This window comes from Brienomyrus brachyistius, chromosome 11 (assembly GCF_023856365.1).
Source record: "Brienomyrus brachyistius isolate T26 chromosome 11, BBRACH_0.4, whole genome shotgun sequence".
NCBI classification, from domain to species: domain Eukaryota; kingdom Metazoa; phylum Chordata; class Actinopteri; order Osteoglossiformes; family Mormyridae; genus Brienomyrus; species Brienomyrus brachyistius.
Genome location: NC_064543.1, coordinates 13,865,398 through 13,884,612, shown reverse-complemented (window position 1 = coordinate 13,884,612; position 19,215 = coordinate 13,865,398). Strand labels below are relative to the sequence as shown.

The window sequence follows — 19,215 nt, the reverse complement described above, 5'->3', positions numbered from 1 at the left end:
GATAAGGTCACACCTCCAGAGCTGTAGGTTTGAATCTACTCCGCGGTTAATCTGGGTGATAATCTGACTGAATATTGCCTTGTGCTTGGGTGTGTATGGTGTCCGACTTGCACTGCGTCGGGTGCATAAGCAGACTTTGTAATGGAAACAGGCCATGGCAGCTCAACGTCATTGAAATATCATTCATATCATTTTAATGGCTTCCATAAAATTGATATACCTCATAAGACATTCATTAACTATAGGTACACAAGATGGATTCCTTGCTAAACTAATGTATGTAAAGTGAGAGTTCTTGCATTGATTATCTTTTGATTCAGGAAAGTCACATTTTCTTACTAAGTTATTTCACAGCTTATGGGTTTTAACAGAAGCTGTTTGTTGTAGCATTTAAACTCCAGTGTTGTTCAGTACCTGAATATCGGTAATATATCAAGTAAGCGAACCATTCAAGATCCCAGTTACTTTGGCCTAATTGGGTTTTGAAAGTTCTACCCTGTGCCCTTTAAATAATGCACTTTAACAGTGGTTCATTAAATAACATAATGGCTCTTAGTACTCAAAGTGAAGTTTTGGCATGTTTATCTATGCGTCTTCTAACCACATGTCCTGGTCAGGTTCACCTGGACCCTGTCCCATGCAGCATAGGGCACAAGACTAGGGCACAACCTAGACAGGATGCCAGTCCATCACAGGGAACCTTCATGCACCACTTACGTACAATAATAGACAATGGGCAGATGTAGCTTCTGGTCGCCCTGCCAAAAGTACAACATCAAGCCTCAGATGGACGCCCAGAAGCTGGAGGAATATGCAATGTCCATCAGCAACAGATTTCAAGTTCTAAAAAGTGATGGAAGATGGGGAAAAAAGAGTCACATCAGCGTATCGGGCAGTCCTTAGGCCAAGCAAATTTCAACATAAAAAGTGGATCAGATGCTTCACACTTTATCCAGGAGGAGAAAAGGGAGAAAGCAGAAGTTAACAGAGGCAGAGCATGAGCTGAAAAAGCCAAGGCAGAGAAAAGCATATGGAAGCTAACGGGAATGCGAAAAATAGCAAGTGAAACTAAATCGGGCGCAAGAAATGGAAACACGAAAGAACGGGATGATACCACCCAGAAACCATGAGAATATAGTAAGTCAGAAAGAAGAAGAAATGAGAAGGAAAGTTGATTGTGGGAGACGAACAACAAATGCTGGTGGGGTTTTACGCCATTAAGCATGAGTATTGATGTAGGATGACCACTGCACACCTGAACTTACAGACATTTGGCCTACACAATCACTTCACTTACTGTTGACCAGGGCAGAAATGTTGCGAAAAGACTTGTTGGATGTATGGCGTTCTATAATGGTGCCAAATGATAAGTCACTTATCTCTTCTGTACAATTGTCCATTCTGCAATGAATGTTTACTGCAGGATATTGCGTGAACGTGTGCTTAATTGCACACCTGCGTCACCAATGGGCGTGGCTTAGTTAATAGGGGTTTCCCCATGCGTTAAGCCAAACAGTGAACCTTGCTAAATGAACTACAGAAGGATCACGCTTTTATCCATAACAGGAAAGTTGTTCAACAGAATCATCAACAGAATGAAAGGCTAAATCGACATTCAGCAACATACGCAGCAGGCTGGCTGTCACACAAACAGGTTCCACACAGACCAGATCGATACACTGCATCTCCAAGGGACTCCAAGGCCATTTTCTCTGCACAGCATGTCTTCGAAATGCAGAAAATAAGCAGCACTGAGTGAAAATAAATGTGGATCTGCTCACGTAGAGCTGGGGAGGCACTTCAAGCAGAACCCTGAGGCAGCAGCAGTATGCTGTGCTGCCAGGCTGCCCTAGATGTGCAATCTAGACCAGCCTATTTAATGATTAAATGGAGTGAAAGCCTGCTCACACAGTAGGTATTCAGCACCACATGTGGGTGACTGGTTTCTAGGGCAGTATGTAGAGCAGCAGCATCCAAGCCTGGTCCTGCAGGGCCAGAGTATCTGCGCAGCTTTAGTTCCAGTTGAGTATTAGGCTGGAAGCTATTTTTCTATCAAACTGAACCAATTGGCTTTGATATTTAAATAGCATAAAGGTCAGCATACTATGGGCTCCTGATACCTTTGGTATTAAGTTGGTTCATTTAACTGAAATCTTAATCCTTTACATCATGGCCAGTCTTATCCACAAAGGGCCAGTGTGTATACAGGTTTCTAGGGTAACCTTTAGGTCAGCTGCTCAAACCCAGGTGTGAAGACTCTTCAGCCAATCAGTCCTCTAATTAGTAACCCGCATATACAGCGGCCCTTTCTGGATACGACTGGTCGCCCCTGCTCCTCATCAAAAGCTGTCTGAGGCAGCAGAGAGCCCACCGCAGGAACTACAGCATATTCTCATATGTAACCCCATTCTTAGGAAGAATTTCAATACGATGAGAGAGACCCTCGTGATGCGAGAGTGACTATCAACTATGAGATAATTATCTCAAATAATTTCTTAGGGCAACAAATTTAATTAACTCAATTGAAAACAAATATTGAAACTGAAATAATTCCATTCATCCATTTTCTATACTTCATTTTCCTACGCAGGGTTGCGGGGGCCCAGAACCTGTCCCAGACACAATGGATACAAGGCAAGGAACAACTCAGGATAGGGGAACAACCCAAATTTTGGAAGGGAGGGAGTCAATCCCATAATTTTGCTACGAAGATACGTACCAATTCCAATCTCAGGCACAGCCTCAGAAGCCCCCGAGCCACACACCACCCCCACAAAAACTGAAGTAAAATATTAAAATAAAATGTATCTGAGATTCAACAATACATATTTTGGGTGGCTGTTTAACAATAGCTTCATCTTCTTCAACATTCCCTGGCATTCCCAAGCCAGCGGCAGATGTGATCCCTTCAGCATGCTCTGAGTCTGCCCCGGGGCTGCTGCCCAGTGGGACGTGCCCAGAACAGCTGCCCTGGGAGCGCGACCCTGTGGCATCCTTATGAAATGCCTGAATGTCCTTAGATGGCTCCTCTCGATCTGAAGGAGCAGCAGACCCTCGAGTTCCCTCTGTATCTCCAAGCTCTTGAGAGAGCTCAGCAACCCTGCCGAGAAACCTAAATTCAGCTGCTTGTGTCTGCGACCTTTTTCAGTCAGTCATTACCTACCGCTCGTGAGCGTAAGCACAAAAAGGGACCTAGACTGAGCAGAAAAATGTGAGCTTCATCTGACAATGATGCTTTCACTCCATCTCCACAAAACTGTAGCCCCTAAACCATTCATGCACAAGGTATGTAGCCTCACTGAGGTACTCAATAATCACCTTCACTAAGGGAAGATCCCCCACCACCAACTCAAAGGGGGAATCAATGGGGGAATCCCCTCATTTCTGAGTCAGTACCATAGCACTGCCTTTTGAGGTACTGATTCCCATCCTTACTACTTGAACTGCCCAAGTGAATACTGGAGGCTCTGGCTGGATGTGGCAGAGAACACACCACCATCTGTAAGTAGCAGGGATATCACCTCTTGTCTTCAGGCTCTCTTCCAGCCAGTGCTTTGCTAACACCCACTTTAAACTTTGACTTTTTTTACAGACACAACTCATAACTACATTCATACAAAGAGCAAATGGAGCATAGTAGCAGCCCTGGCACCCCATATCCCAGTCTCTATGTGCCAGTCACATGGCCACATGCCTTCTCCAGGTCCACAAAGCACGGGTAGCCTGGGTTGGCCTACTCTTATGAATCGTCACACAACTGTGAAAATCGGTCACCACGCCTCTTTGCCAGTAAAGAAATATTTTACCTGCCTTCCATGCAAAATAGAAGAGGCCCCAAAAGTGCCTTGTGCATTCAACAGCACTGGATAGAACCTACATCAGCCCCCACCCTAGAGAAATATACAGATTATGTATGTTTGGGAACTGCTCTACATGAGATTGAAAAGATTTTCTACTTCCCTCTGTAGGGGTTTCTGGAAATGACGTCCATTTGTACTCTAGTTTAATTTTTTTAAATCCCATACTATATATTTCTTTTTATATCTGAAGGAACAAACAAGTCTTGACATTTTTTGATGTACTGATAGCATGATGATATCCTGTTTGGTCACTGAAGTCCCTGCCAGACACACACTGCAGCTCTTGTCTGTTTGCTCAATGCCATCTCCTCTGGCAGCCATTTTGGCTCCTATATACACCCGTCCTTATAAACATAAGCACAGAAAAAGACTGCCGTCCAGTGCCTGTCATGCTTCAGATGCCAGTTATAAGTGTGTGATGATACATACACAGAGTCCAGACTCATCCTTTCACAGCAGTGCTGCCTGTTGGTGTTTGACAGATAAACGCAGTCTGGCTGCCTTTCTTTTACTCTATACCTTTTAATTTAGATGCGCGAGCCGATAAATGAGAATTACCAGCTGCTCTGTTTCTTCATCTGTACGAGCGCTATTTTTCTTATTCATAAAAAGACTAAAATGGTGAACATCACCGCAGCTCAGCAAACACTGACTTAATTTATTTAGCAGATACTTTTTATCTAAAGCGGGGCCGTTCAAATCACAGTCTTCAAAGGCCGAGCACTGCTGGTTTTCCAGCCTTCCTTTACATGTGAGCCAGGTGTGAAGCCTCTATCCAATCAGAATCAGAATTTTTTAAACTAACTACTAGGGAGAAATGAAGAAATAGCCCTGGATGTGGAATTAAGGTCTAGATTAGAATAGCCCTGATTTAAAGCAATGTATAGCTGAAAAAGCAGGGTCAGTCAATCTCTGGTTTAATTATGGCAGTGGTTCTCAGTCCTGTTCATAGGGCTCCCCCTTGCCAGAATGTTTTCATTCCAACCCACACTGCTTTCAATCTGCCACGTTCATTATTAGCCTATTAAGGACCATATGAAACTTATTAAGGTTTGAATGAAAACATTCTGGCAGGGGGGAGGCACCAGGAACCGGACTGAGAACCACTTAATTAGGATTAATGACCAAGCTCAAGAGCCAAGCAGTGAATTCACTCCGCCAGTCACATGATTTGAACCTTTGACCTTCTGATCACGCACATGAAGGGCTAACCTAGAGCCACACCATCACTACCACCAGCCACTGACGATAAGTGCTTCATTTAACCCAATGAGAGTTAATGAAGAAGACAATGGGTGGCAGGTTAAACCCTTCTGTGACTGGCAGCATGCAGTGTTACTATTCATCATGCCTTGAAGTTCTGTTTGATGTAATAACCTTGCTAGTGGGGTTTACTGCCATTCAGCTTCGGTTCTCAAGATTCAGAGTTTTGTTCTCCACAGTCTAAATGTATCAGTTTTGGAATGTACTTCACTTTACACTTCAGCAGCTGTATTATCCCCAAAACAAATTTCTTATAGGGATGAACAATGTCAAGTCCTCCATATGTTTGGTTTAACTTGAATAGTGCACATTCACTCAGCTAAAAGCTAGCAAATGAGGAATTAAGATCTGACCGGGGACAGAAACCAGCATCCTCTCTGGCCTTCTGCCAGCCCCTGGGCTAAAACATCCCTTCTGTTTTTTCAGAATGGGACAGAGCTACCCCCATCCCCCAGGACACATACAGAACATGCACATGAAGGAACTACTGTATATGGAATGGAAAAGACACTACTACATCCTCCTAGGGGGTGTTTGTAAACGTGAGGCCCCTTTTATGCATCACTATATTTTTTAGAACTTCCTTTAGATTTTTTTTTCTATTATTTACCTGCGATGTTACCGAACAGCTCTTGTCCTTTGTTGATATGTCTATATGTGCCATGAATCTACTTCCATTTTTCAGACTTAGACACTGAAACTGCTGCCAAAATGCAGCTATTCCCAGTATCACCAGTGCCGCTTCATCTGGTCACCATTTTGGCTCTTATGCACACTGGCTAAACATAAACGCATAAAGAAACAGCAGGACAAAGGCTACACAGATTGGCTGTAAGAGTGTGGCAGCCAATGGAACAGGAACGACTTCTATATCTGAAGGACACAACTTAATAATTTACATACAAAGGTCAATTTATGGGGGGGGGGGGGGTTAATCCAAATAAAATATTTGGGGGATACATATCTTCTCCCCCATTTTGTATGCCACTGGAGTAGGAGCCATTAATTCATTTTAACTTATAATAATCTGTGTTGGCTTATATTAAACCGTAAAAGTTTTATGAAGTTTATTTATTCAATTCTGCAGTTAAGTTGAACTTATAAAGGAATTTAGCATGCATTGTTTAGTGTGAATTCATTATCGCCTGAATGTGTTCCTCTACAGGAACAGCGGGAATAAATTCTGTATAAGATGATGTGAGCCGGGAGGAGTAGACGGGTGTGAGCGACAGCATGACACTTGCAACATGATAAATTGAACTACAGGAACAACAACAATGCATTTTTATTTTCATTTCCAACATGAGTCAGACACCATATTCCCAGTGGAGCGGTAAAAGTGGGGAAAGTTTAGTTGGAGCATGGAAACTATAAAACAAATAAATGTGTATTTTTATCACTACAAATGGTGACGGCAAAACCCAGGGGGGTTAAACCTGTGGATTTTAAAGCCTCATTTGTTCACTCAGTAGTCGCTACCTGATACCCCAAGGAATATGGGTTCTGTTATTTTTTAGGTACCTTAGGGCAGCCATTTTGGCAAGGGCATGCTATAAAAATGAAATGAATAAACTTAAACGTAATTCTGCTCGAGCTCTGAACGCATGCATATACCTTCTTCCTGTGCTTCTACCGATACCAAATGTGTGCAGTGAATTGAGTCTAAATTGTCCTTCGTGTGTGGCTGAGCGATGGAATGTTCCAGAGAAGGAAAACTGGCCTGTATGAAAAACACGTGTTTCTAAAAGCAGTTCCGATCCATCGTTTACATGCATCATTTTTCATCACCTGTATCTGATGGTGCATTTTAGCATCCAGGGTTACAGGACACGTAGGTCCCAGCCAGTGGGACATCGGTAAGCTCTGGATCTTTCAGCTTCTGCAGTTCTCTCCTGCTTCCTATGGCTACTGACTCTCCATCCCCTAAATACGGGCATTAATCAAACAAGAATCCATTTAGAGAGTGTTGAATAAAAACTGAGATTATTACTGCAGTAGTGAGGATGAATGACTTTGTTAGCCAAACGATCTATCTGCATTATGTAAAATTGCATAAAATATTGCCAGTTATAACAGCTCCCAGCTATAAGACAGTGAACAACATTTACCACGTTGCCAAGTTAAAATTGCTGGTGCTTTTAACTTTTTAAATCTTCCAGGTACCTCTGATGGCAGAGGGCTGTCTGCTACTGCGGTAGATGTTAGCGGTAGCACCTAACACGCCCCCCTGCTTCTCCCTGTTTCTCTGCATAACTGATTTTCCTGATACTCTGCACATGTGGGTTGGTTTTGTGACCAAATATTTGCGGTTTCAGTGTTAAAGATGAAATCCGCCTTTGTAGCCAAGAGAATGGTAGTTAACCTAAATTTCTTCTGTTGAGTGTCACTCTGCCATAAATGGGCGAAGAGTGCAAATCTAACTGATGTTGACTGTGACTGTGTGATGTAACGTGTCTCCCTCTCTGTTCTCAGCCCCTGGTTGTACCTTCCTGTCTCAGTCTGCCTCAGTCCTCATAGCTCTCATAATCTAACTGATGTTGACTGTGACTGTGTGATGTAATGTGTCTCCCTCTCTGTTCTCAGCCCGTGGTTGTACCTTTCTGTCTCAGTCTGCCTCAGTCCTCATAGCTCTCATAATCTAACTGATGTTGACTGTGACTGTGTGATGTAATGTGTCTCCCTCTCTGTTCTCAGCCCCTGGTTGTACCTTCCTGTCTCAGACTGCCTCAGTCCTCATAGCTCTCATAATCTAACTGATGTTGACTGTGACTGTGTGATGTAATGTGTCTCCCTCTCTGTTCTCAGCCCCTGGTTGCACCTTCCTGTCTCAGTCTGCCTCAGTCCTCATAGCTCTGGTGTTTGCAGCGAGAGGAAGCAACAGCTGGAATAATGTCCCAGGACAGATGGTCCTAAAAAGAGAGAGCATGGGGGAGGAAAGGCCAGATATACGCAGCCAGACTGAGGGAGAGAAAGCCGAAGGGGTGGAGTCTGCTGAAATGCTATTGAAATGGCATTTCTGAGTTGTCGTGGCTACAGGCCCATAACTGACTAATCATTGCTGGCCTCATCTCTGTAGCAAATGCCATGCATGTGGCTGATCTCTTATTGTTTATGAGTGTTTTTTAGTTGTTCAAGCTAATTTTATAGTTTGCAATTTAAATTAAATGACTTAGATGGATATTCACTGGATAGATGGAACAACAGCAGTATATATACAATAAAAGCCAAAGATATATATATATGTCTTTGGCTGTAACCAGAGGCTCTTATTTGAATTCCTTCGACAGTCAGTTTGGTACTGAACAATCCGACGAAGTGGCAGAAGGCCCTTCCATGGACCTGCCTGAAAGTCCCAGACTGTGTGGGATATAGTGCTGGACTGCAAGCAGCCTACATCCTGCCCGCCTCCTAATAAGGCAGGCCAAGCCACCCTCTCTGGAAATATCTCCTAGGTCTGAGAAAGACTGAGGGAAAGTGAGTGAGAGAGGAGCAGACGGATTGCAGCCTTATAAGGGCAAACCAGATGAAGGCATCAGCCTTTTCCCATGGTTTTAGACGCTCCAACTCTGGCAAGATGCCAGGGGCCCAAAGTTAGCAATGCGTGCCATCTCGTGGTAAAATTTAGTATTACAGCGTGCGCTCGATTTTTTTTTTTTTTTTTTTTTATCCGTTACGTATCGTACACCTCATACTTCACCATGTAAACAGTTCCTCCTACAAGTATGTCTGTAAGTACAAGTTACCCTTTGTTTTAGTCACTTTTGAAACATCTGGTCGTGCTTTCCTTGTCGAAGTATCCTGCTTAGGGACATTTTTCGCCTGCTGAATCCGGTCGGCGTCTTTGGACCGCAGTCCGCCCGACGCTGACCGCCCACTCCGCCTCTTTAAAAGCCATTTTCCCGCGACATCTGATATGCTGACGGGAAGATCGAGGAGGCCTCTCTCCGGCGCTTTGACCAGGCAGGAGAACGCCGACACTGCATTTCACAGAAATTTCTGGCGAAGGAAAGTTTCAACAGGTGTGAGACGCTTCTTTTTTTTCTTATTCTCTATGTTTTTGAACAATCGTTATTTTCCGCATTTGAAGTGAAAACTCTGACTACTTTCTCATGCAATAGTGTCATGTTTTTGTTTTGATTTTTTATGTGAACTTGACAATTACGACTCGGTCTATGATTAGAGTTGGAAATACTCAAATAACAGCAGAAGCTTATTATTTAATGTTTTATTATAGCAGATAAATCTCCTCAATTATCTGTGCGCTAGTCTCATGTTCGTTAATACATATAATGTGAAATAGTGATGAGAAAGTCGACCAGGCTGATTTTATTTCTGTAATCTGTATCATGCTATGAAAGCACATTTGGGCAAATATGGAGTGCAAAACAAACGTGTTTATCGTTGTAATCTTGAATCCGATACTTTATGAAATTCCGTTATTTTAAATTGTTTACAATGACACTAATTAAGAGGAATAATTGTCAAGCTTATCATTTGTATTACTCACAATGTGCTAATGTTATTTATTACAGCAGCTTTGCATAATAGTCAGTTATAAAAAGATAAAATAATCTTAGTTGTATAAGTAGCCAGCGTGGAACCAGCATAGTCCAAACACGTCAGATGCACTTTGCCTTCTAATGTATTTAATATTTTAAGAGGCATGAGCCAGTGTATCTGTTGTTATGTCTGCTAATGATTAATGAGCTCTTATTTATGGCATTGTTTACCAACAGTAACCTTTCCAGAATGAGCCAGGAGGATCCTGACCCTTACATCTTCACATCTGGTTCATTGCCACTTGATGAACGCTTCCTACCCCCGCTGGCTAATGGGCTCTTGGGCTGGAGGGTCTTCAATGGCATCATGCACATGGGAGGGGTCTACAACGGGCAACTTGGGCAGTGTCATCGCGCAGACATTCCTTGCCCCCTGGCTGCCACCCTTCACCCGAAGGAGCCTAGTGAACACACATTCACCCTGGATACCCACAAAGGTACAGTCCTACTACCCCACTAATTGCCCATGTGCTGTTCCTTTTGTTACTGGACTGTCCTCCCTTTCATTGTGCTGCAGGGGCTGGTGTTTCACTCTGCAGGTTAGGACTCCGATTTGGCAGGTCACCGATTCCAGTTCTATGGCTGGCAGAGTGATTTCACCATTGAGCCCTTTACCAAGGCCCTTATCCCCCAGTTGCGCAGAGACATTGTCTGACCCTGTTCTCTGATCCCTACATGTACGTCACCTCAGATGAAGGAATCTGCTAAATAAGTGCAGATGCTGTGTGCGCTGTCAGTCTGTTGTACCCTTCGTGACTCTGCTGTTCCTGAGATGCCTGTGCTGTGTACTTTGTTACTCTGCTGTACTCGCTGTCGCAGTACCTGTGCTGTTTGAAATACATGCGAAGCCCTCAGCGTGCTTTTCCGCTGTGACAAAATGAAATCGGCTTGCTGAGTGGGCACCCCCGAGAAGATGGGGACCTCTTATGTTGCCTGATGGGGTTGACCAAACACTGCCCTGTGCTGGGTCCTGTTGTATGTGTCACTCTACAATTCCTGTCCCTCTTTCCCCCAGGTGTGTTCATTCACTCAGTGCGGACAGCCCATGTATCGGCCACACAGTCCCTCTATGCCCACCGGTACCACCCCCACATGCTGGTGATGGAGGTGCTCATGGAGCGTCTGGACACTACACAAGAGCCCTTCACATTGGAGCTGAACAACTCCTTCACGCCCCATAGCACCGACATCACTTTCCAGTCCGAACCGGATTATAAGGGTGGGAGGTGAGGAAAAAGCAACCGCTGATGGAAACATCTCGACGCGCCAGAAGTTTGCCAAATCGCATATGAACTCTAATATGTGTCTAAAATAATCTCTTATATACTTGTAGAAATGAAGTGTGATATCAGTGATTCAGTTTGCATAGTGTATTACTTAATATTAATGTGTTTTTCTCAGCTACATCAAAGGGAATACCCTTACACCTGAGGTCTCAGGGGGGGCTCTCTTCAGTGTGCACCTCATCTGGACTCCTGTGCCGGGCACCCTGACCCTGCTGTCCAGTCAAACCCAGTCCCGCTGGGTTTTCTTCACTGTTGTGGCAGATAGCACCGAGAGCGCCAAGGCATTTTTTGACACTGGCCTGCAGCTGATTGCAGAAGGGGATCTCTTCCCCTCTCACTGCCGGGCCTGGGCGGAGCTCTGGGCAGGATGTGGGGTGGAGCTATCGGGCCCTGCCACTATGAGCCGTGCTCTGGTTGGCTGCCTGTTCTACCTGCTTAGTGCCTTTCCCTTCTTGCGTGATGCCCCCCCCCAGTTTGGCGGAGTGAGTCCAGGGGGGCTGTCCAATGGAAGAGAGGGACAGGACTACTGGGGTCATGTATTCTGGGATGAGGTGAGGAGATGTTTGCGCAGTAGCAGGAAGGTTAATTCACATGTTGAAGTTATACTGAGGAATGTTAGATGTCATTTGAATGTAAGTGATTTGCCACATACACACGTAGCAGTCTGTAGCACTTTCCTGTTATTTCACAGGACACTTGGATGTACCCCAACATCGCTCTATTCTACCCACCTTTGGCGAAGGCTGTGTTGGAATATCGAGTGCGAACATTAGGGGGCGCCAAAGAAAATGCAAAGCAACAAGGCTACAAGGTTCTCATATTTTTATTCATCTGCTGCTGGTATACATCCCGTGTCTACATGTGTTGTATATAGTCACACTGGTGTGTGTTCTGTGTATGCAGTATATGTGTTGTGCATCAATGCTCTTTCTGTGTGTTGTCTTTGTCCCTTACATTATCATAGGGTGCAGGTGCTGCGCATTATGTACGTGTGTGTCTGTGTGTGCACAGGGGTTGAAGTTCCCATGGGAGAGTGCTGTCACCGGAAGGGAAGTTTGTCCCGAGGACATCTATGGTGAACAAGAGATCCACATTAATGGGGATGTCATCTTGGCCTTCCAAATGTACCTTTACCTCACGCAGGTAGAGTGTCTGAGGCATGACTTCATTCCTCTCTCCTCCCCTGGTCTGACCCCAGTGTACACACCAGAGGAGGCTGGTCAGTACAGCAGGTAGTACTTCCTATGTTCTTGAGGAGAATAAAATCAAACCAGTAAACACATTTTCTCTTTTTGGAAAAAGGGCAACCTGTATTCATAGTTTTTACATGACACCACATCCTTTTAGGAGTGCCCACCTGGAGGGCAAAAGAGAGCTTTATTCCTGCCACTTATTTTTGCCATATTTGTTTTGCCAAAATGCTGAATAGTTCAGTTAGATGCAGTAACTGACAAGGAAACTAGCCTGGGTTGTGCTATCATATCCAAGATTGTGTATTTGTGCTTATATTAGACGTGCCTCCATCCCTGGGGAGGGAATGAAAGAATGGCACTTATCAAAACGCGCTTTCACACCAAAGTTCAGGATCCTAGTTCCTGGGCTGTTTAGACCGGGAACTTTTGTAGCTCCTCATTACTTTTGTGTGTCACTTTCCCAAAGCACAGCAGAAACTGGGAACTTTACGTTAAATAAACATGGAAGATGGAAAGGCTGTAGGTTAAACTTTAAACATAATTTCATATGAAACTACATCACCATTCCAAAACGATGGAGGATGAATAAATCATTTCGTTAGTTATTCGGAGTATCGATTACGATTAAAATAGGATACAGCCTTATAATTTATTTATATGACCCACAACATGTTTAAAATTCATTATTAGGTCAGCAGATCAGTATTTAGTATTCCTTAGAACGAAACACAGTGTAACATTATTCTGCTAATAAACGTTGGCAAGTTTCATTGCCGGCACTAACGATATTAAACGAAAAAGTATCTGTTATCGATCAAATTTTCCAATGTAGAAATATGGAGAGGCAAGCAAGAAAGATATTAATTAATGCATTTAATGTAATATATTGGACATAAACATGTATAGCTGTCTGTACTTTTGTAAGCCTTATTTCTGGCTGCAGTGTAAGGGGAAGGATTCTCCATAAGCTATATGTAGACATCGCCGAAGCGGAGCTCAAGTCACATGACTGAAAACTATGAATAATAACATGATGCTCTGGGTTGATTATCTTCTAACGTCCTTAGTTGTTTTTTTTTTTTGCCACCAGCCACTACTGGTAGATTCCTGTCCAAAAAGCTGTCATACGTACATAATTTTTGTCTGATCTGAAACACTGTTAGTAAAATACTGTTAGCGATTGATCCACTTCTTCTTTTCTCCTGTGCCCCTGTACTTTGCCGTAATGGGTGCCAGGACCTGGCCATGTTCCAGGAAGGCCAGGGCAGTGAAGTGGTTTGGGGCATTGCTGATTACTGGGTCTCCCGTGTGACCTGGAGTGCGGAAGAGAACTGCTACTACATCAACGGTACGGTGTAACTTTCATCATAGGAACCTCATTAAATGACAACACAGACAGACAGACATTAAAATGCTGTTTGGCAGCACAGTCTCATATGATAGTAAAATGGGATGTTGGAGTGTGACATGAGAGCATTGTCACATGATATATTTCAAGCATTATGTCATCGACGATATGTCATCACAGTCTTTCATCACAGTAGAATGATGTCACAGATGGTAGCACTGTTTCCTCACATCTCCAGGGGTGGGGTTTTGACTCCCCCCTACTTTTGTAAAGTTTTTATGTAAAGCCCATTTTACAGGTACAGTTTGCTACGACAGACCAAAGACATACATTTAGGTGCATCTCTAAATGTAGTGTGTGTGTGTGTGTGTGTGTGTGTGTGTGTGTGTGTGTGTGTGTGTGTGTGTGGGGGGGGGGGGGGGGGTTGGGGTAAAACTTGTTACTTTTTAGCTTGTGGTGACATTTTTCAGGTGCCCCACAATATAAACCTTTAATTTTATAAACATATGTGCTCATTTGTGTCTAAGCCCTGCAATGGACTTTCATCTCACCCGATGGTCTTCTGCTGGCCTGTTCTGCCTGGAAAAGGCTCTAATTCCCCTGCAATACACTCTAGGATTCTAGCTTGGTTTAAAAAATGGATGGATGGATGGATGGATGGATGGATGGATGCTTTGACAACATGATATAATAGCAATAAATTCATCACAAGTTTACCGTTACACATCCATGTCAAGATATAAACACACATTTTGATTTGATTTGGGAAATCCTTTTAAATCCTGACCGAATATTCCTTTCATAGCTTTCTTGTATGTTGGATGGGTTTCATAAGGTAGGAACTCCACTCTCATTCATGATGGTTGCAGTCTGTGCAAATTTTTATGCAACAGAAATTCTTGTCATATACTAGGTTTCACACCCACCCAATACGAACATTTAAGATGTATAGTTATAAAAACACATCTTCCAGTGTTTCACAGATTATCAGAAGTTAGGGTTTTACGTCTTCTTCTTCATAAAGCATGACGGACTATGTAAGGTTGACACACAAGCCCACACACCCTGCTATAAGATGAAAGGTTGTTTGAAGTATGGCGTATGTAGTACGTTAACTCATGTGCTTTTTGCTAGTATTCTTTGCGCAACATATATCAGTTCACTATACTAACCAAAATTTGCCAGCATCTGTGCATGTTGTGTGCAATGTTTAGTGTGTATGCATGCAGCTTGAGTCAAGGTTTTGTTGTGTGTGTGTGACATTTCATCCCGTGTGAACGTGTGTGTCAGGGGTCATGCCTCCTGACGAATACTACCGCAATGTTGACAACTCCGTCTACACAAACACTGTGGCCAAGCTCAGGTGAGTCTGCAACACTCACGCCAATGTATAGGCTTAAGGGCAGAAAAATACTCATGGTTGTGTTTTCAGTTTATTTTTTATGATTTTTCTGATGTGGTTCTGAGATTGCAAATGTTGCATGGTTTTCTTGATTTATTTGTGATTATCGCCTTCTCCGTCATTCAATACATTTCTTGTTTCAATTTTTTGATCAGTGTTAGTGTACCATCAACTCCAATGGTGGAAAATAGTCCTGGATGGTTGGGGCCATTGGTGTAGGTGGAGCCAGTTGAATATGACCTGTCAGCTCTGTAGTTGACTTGCACTCCTCTTCCTTTTTACTCCCCCAGCCTCCAGTTTGCAGTGGACCTGGCCAGCCAGATTGGGTACCCTGCCCCACCAGAGTGGAAGCGCATTGCCGACACCCTTAAAATCCCTTTCGACTCAGAAGCCAAGTACCATCCAGAATTCGATGGCTACAAAAAGGGCAAGTGTTCCATTCCTACTCCACCCTCATTTTTAATTCTTCTTTTGGCTTCTATCTACCTACAGTACACTTGACTTGAGTCATCTTCTGTGATTTGTCTCAATCAGGAAGCCCTGTAAAGCAGGCAGATGTCGTGTTGCTAGGCTATCCTTTGGGTCTACCCATGACTCCCGAGGTTCGGAGGAATGACCTGGACGTATATGAACCTGTGACAGACCCCAATGGCCCAGCAATGACATGGGTGAGGATCCCAGACTGCACAGCCTCAGGAAATTAGCCAGTCGTTATTACCAACAATAAAGGCAACTCTAGCATATCATGCTGTGCTAATTGGTTCTGCATAATTCATTGTACTAAAGTTACATTTTCCCAAATGAGATCTGAAAGAGAATTTTCTAAATGCCACCCCTAAATCAATGCCCATGGAAAGCATGGCCTCACACATTTCACATTTGCTACACATTGTGTTTGCTTTTTTGATGTCATAAATGGAAAATCGCCATCAGCTGAGTGATTAACTGGTGCAAGGAATCTAAGAGTTTTCTGTGGGAAAAGCACAAATTATAAAAATATGTAATGACAGAAATGAGACTCTGTAGTGTCATTGAGCAGTAGAGTGGTATGCTGTGCTACTGACTGAACCAGGCACACATTTCAGTACTGAGTCACATGCACATCTTTCAGGAAAGTCCTGTACCATCATTTGAATACTTGCAATATAATAACCCACAATCCTGAACATGTTAGAACCTTTGAAAGAAGCAGTGAACCTGAACCATATGGTAACCTCCACACGACTTGGCCATTACTGCAAACTCACCTACAATTCCTGCTGTACAGTATTTCATATAAATGGTGAATTGCGGGAGGCATGGTGGTGCAGTGGTTAGCATTGTTGCCTCACACCTCTGGGACCCGGGTTCGAGTCTCTGCCTGGGTTACATGTGTGCGGAGTTTGCATGTTCTCCCCATGTCGTCGTGGGGTTTCCTCTGGGTACTCCGGTTTCCCCCCACAGTTCAAAAACATACTGAGGCTAATTGGAGTTGCTAAATTGCCTGTAGGTGTGCATGTATGAGTGATTGGTGTGTGAGTGTGCCCTGTGATGGGCTGGCCCCCCATCATGGGTTGTTCCCTGCCTCGTGCCCATTGCTTCCCGGATAGGCTCCGGACCCCCCGCGACCCAGTAGAATAAGCGGTTTGGAAAATGGATGGATGGTGAATTGTGACGGGGATGCATTGAGAAATGTCATAAGACAAGTTTGTCATTGTGAACCCATCATGGGGTCTACTTCAACAACCCTAGATTTTACAGCCTACTGCACACCTAGGTATAGCCTAAATAACAATAAGAAGTACAGTATAGTAAATACAGTACATAAACTAGTAACATAGTTGTTTATCATTATCAAGTATTCTGTATCATATATAATTGTATGTACTATTGTATGACTGGCAGCGCAGTAGATTTGTTTACACCACAAAATCATGAGTAATGCATTGCACTGCAAAGTGATGTTGTAATGATTGTAACTAGGTGATAGGAGTATTTCAGCTCCATTATCATATGGGACCATCAAGGTATATGTGGTCCGTCGTTCATTGAAATGTCATTTTGTAGTGCATGATTTTATTGTATCACTGTTTGTTGTGAAATTGTATGTTGTATAGCTGAAGAGTAATATGGTACCCAAGGGTGATCAATAATCTATGTTTCTAATGATGAATTTAAATCGGAGGATTAAAGTGACTAGACACTTTGTGGCTTTCCGGTCTCAGGGTTGATTAGACTTGTTGTTTCCTGTTCCTTTGACAGAGCATGTTTGCTGTGGGCTGGTTGGAGCTGGGTGAGGCAAAGAAGGCGCAAGAACAGCTCAGTAAATGCTTCAGCAACATCCAGGAACCTTTTCAGGTCAGGGGTTAGAGGTCAAAGGTGGTTGCAGTAGTGTGGCTTCTGTCGCGTCACTGAAACCACAGATTCTAGTTATAACTCATTGTTTTCTAAGTACCTCAAGGCTGTGTGAAAGACATTTAAAAAAAAAAAAAAAAAACTAAACTTAACTATGTCAGTGATAATGTGACTGGGATTTTTTTCTTTTTTTTTTTTTTTCTCCAGCGGCATTTTTGTTTATTAAATTTGGAAGTTGTTCTCTCCGTAGGTGTGGAGTGAATGTGCCGATGGATCTGGAGCAGTCAACTTCCTTACCGGAATGGGAGGCTTCCTGCAGTCAGTGCTTTTTGGATATACAGGCTTCAGGTCAGTTTGTCCCTGACCTATGCATTATGTTTACTCGCTTGATTCATAATAATTGTTGCTATGTGTGCAAGTCACTTCAGAGACTTTTTTTTTTTTTTGCAGATACTTTATTATCGGATTTATCAGATATTTTATGAATCGGCCAAATGAGGCCTTTAGAGTGGCATGAACATCGGAATTCATTGAATTGCCATACAAGTTGGTTCTGCCTGCATTGCTGGCTACTTAATCAATTTTAAGAGTGAATGTAGCAAGTTCACTATGCGATATAGTATTATAGTAGTTGCATTTGTCAAGCTTGGGAACATATATTTTTAGTTCATACTGTGAGTTGTATCGTCTCTGTGTTTAGGGTGCGGGAAAAAAGTCTCTACTTTTCCCCCTTGCTTCCTGACGACATCACTGAACTCCGTGTCCGTGGGGTGAGTTACCTAGGTAACAAGATGGACTGGGAGATAAAGTCACAGGAAGTGTGTGTGACTGTAAGGGAAGGCACAGAGACCTCGGGAAAAGCTGAACACTGCCCTCTGGAAGTTGTACTGAAATCTTCGGGGAGAAAAATACCATTGAAACCAGGTAACTTGCATTACACTTTACCAGTGTGCTAACTTCATAATATTTACGATAAGCCATATCAAATATGGGAATTTCTTGTAACGTGAGTTGAAAACTATTTTCTTGCTTTTTTGACTTGATTTTAAAACTGTATGGCTTTCATTTTGTCAGGACAGGCAGTGATCATCCCTTGTCAGCCTGGGGAGATACAGAAGCAAGAATAATCTTCTGTTGACATTTGTAAAACCACCCTACAATGTCCAAATGTCCGACCTTAAGAAGGACAACAATAACAAATGATACTGATCAAATGAAATTTATTTAAAATGATCTAACTCTTGCTGGGATAGTAAACTACTTTCATGAAATCCAAATTTAAGGAATTCAGTATACCCTTCAGTGTGACGTCGATTCGGAAGTTACTTCAGGTCTTTCTATGTGTCTAATGAAAAAGTCACAAAAACTTGTCTTGCTTCATGGCTGAATCTTGTATTCTTGCATTATGGAGAATCTATGAATAGACTTTCTGTAAACAAATGATAAATGCACAGCTGAGAGAGCTTAATAAAACTGATTAAGGAAGTCTGAGTTATAAAATACATATTGGTAGTTGGTAGGCTGTGCACAAAAATGAGAAATATACCTTGAGATATGAGAAATATAGTGCAAGATTCTGAAAAATAATCAGTATCATTGTTACTGTTTGATTACAATGTTGGCAAAAGTAATCATGTTCTTTATAATGTACTAAACATACAATTATTACTTTTTGAAAACTTTAATAAAAATTTTTACTCCATCCTAAAATTTTGTGACTAAGAAGCGTCTGAATGTTCACATTTGAATTATACATTAACATGCCGATATGTGTATACAATGTCATAAAATACTTCTTTTACAGAGTTCTTGGTTATGGAGCTTAATTTTGTTAATATCTTGTAGGGATACGACCTGATACATTACTCCGAACACAGCCTCCTGTGCTGTTAGTGGGAAATAAGGCTATGAATTTCCCTGTAGTTGGTGCTTGCTATGGCAGTTTGTACAAGGTCCAATGTAAGACATGC

General features: G+C 42.8%; 1 protein-coding gene across 1 annotated transcript; it reads left to right on the top strand.

The window, feature by feature from the left end:
* The first annotated feature begins 8,787 nt into the window (after nucleotides 1-8,787).
* pgghg (protein-glucosylgalactosylhydroxylysine glucosidase) lies at nucleotides 8,788-18,955 on the top strand. Its single transcript, XM_049030810.1, has 14 exons — nucleotides 8,788-9,142; nucleotides 9,860-10,119; nucleotides 10,698-10,908; nucleotides 11,084-11,519; nucleotides 11,660-11,779; nucleotides 11,980-12,111; nucleotides 13,398-13,509; nucleotides 14,800-14,872; nucleotides 15,202-15,342; nucleotides 15,450-15,579; nucleotides 17,153-17,248; nucleotides 17,496-17,593; nucleotides 17,946-18,169; nucleotides 18,320-18,955. Exons 2-14 carry the CDS (start codon nucleotides 9,873-9,875, stop codon nucleotides 18,370-18,372), a joined length of 2,073 nt encoding a protein of 690 aa, XP_048886767.1. The 5' UTR covers nucleotides 8,788-9,142; nucleotides 9,860-9,872; the 3' UTR covers nucleotides 18,373-18,955.
* The last annotated feature ends 260 nt before the right edge of the window (nucleotides 18,956-19,215 follow it).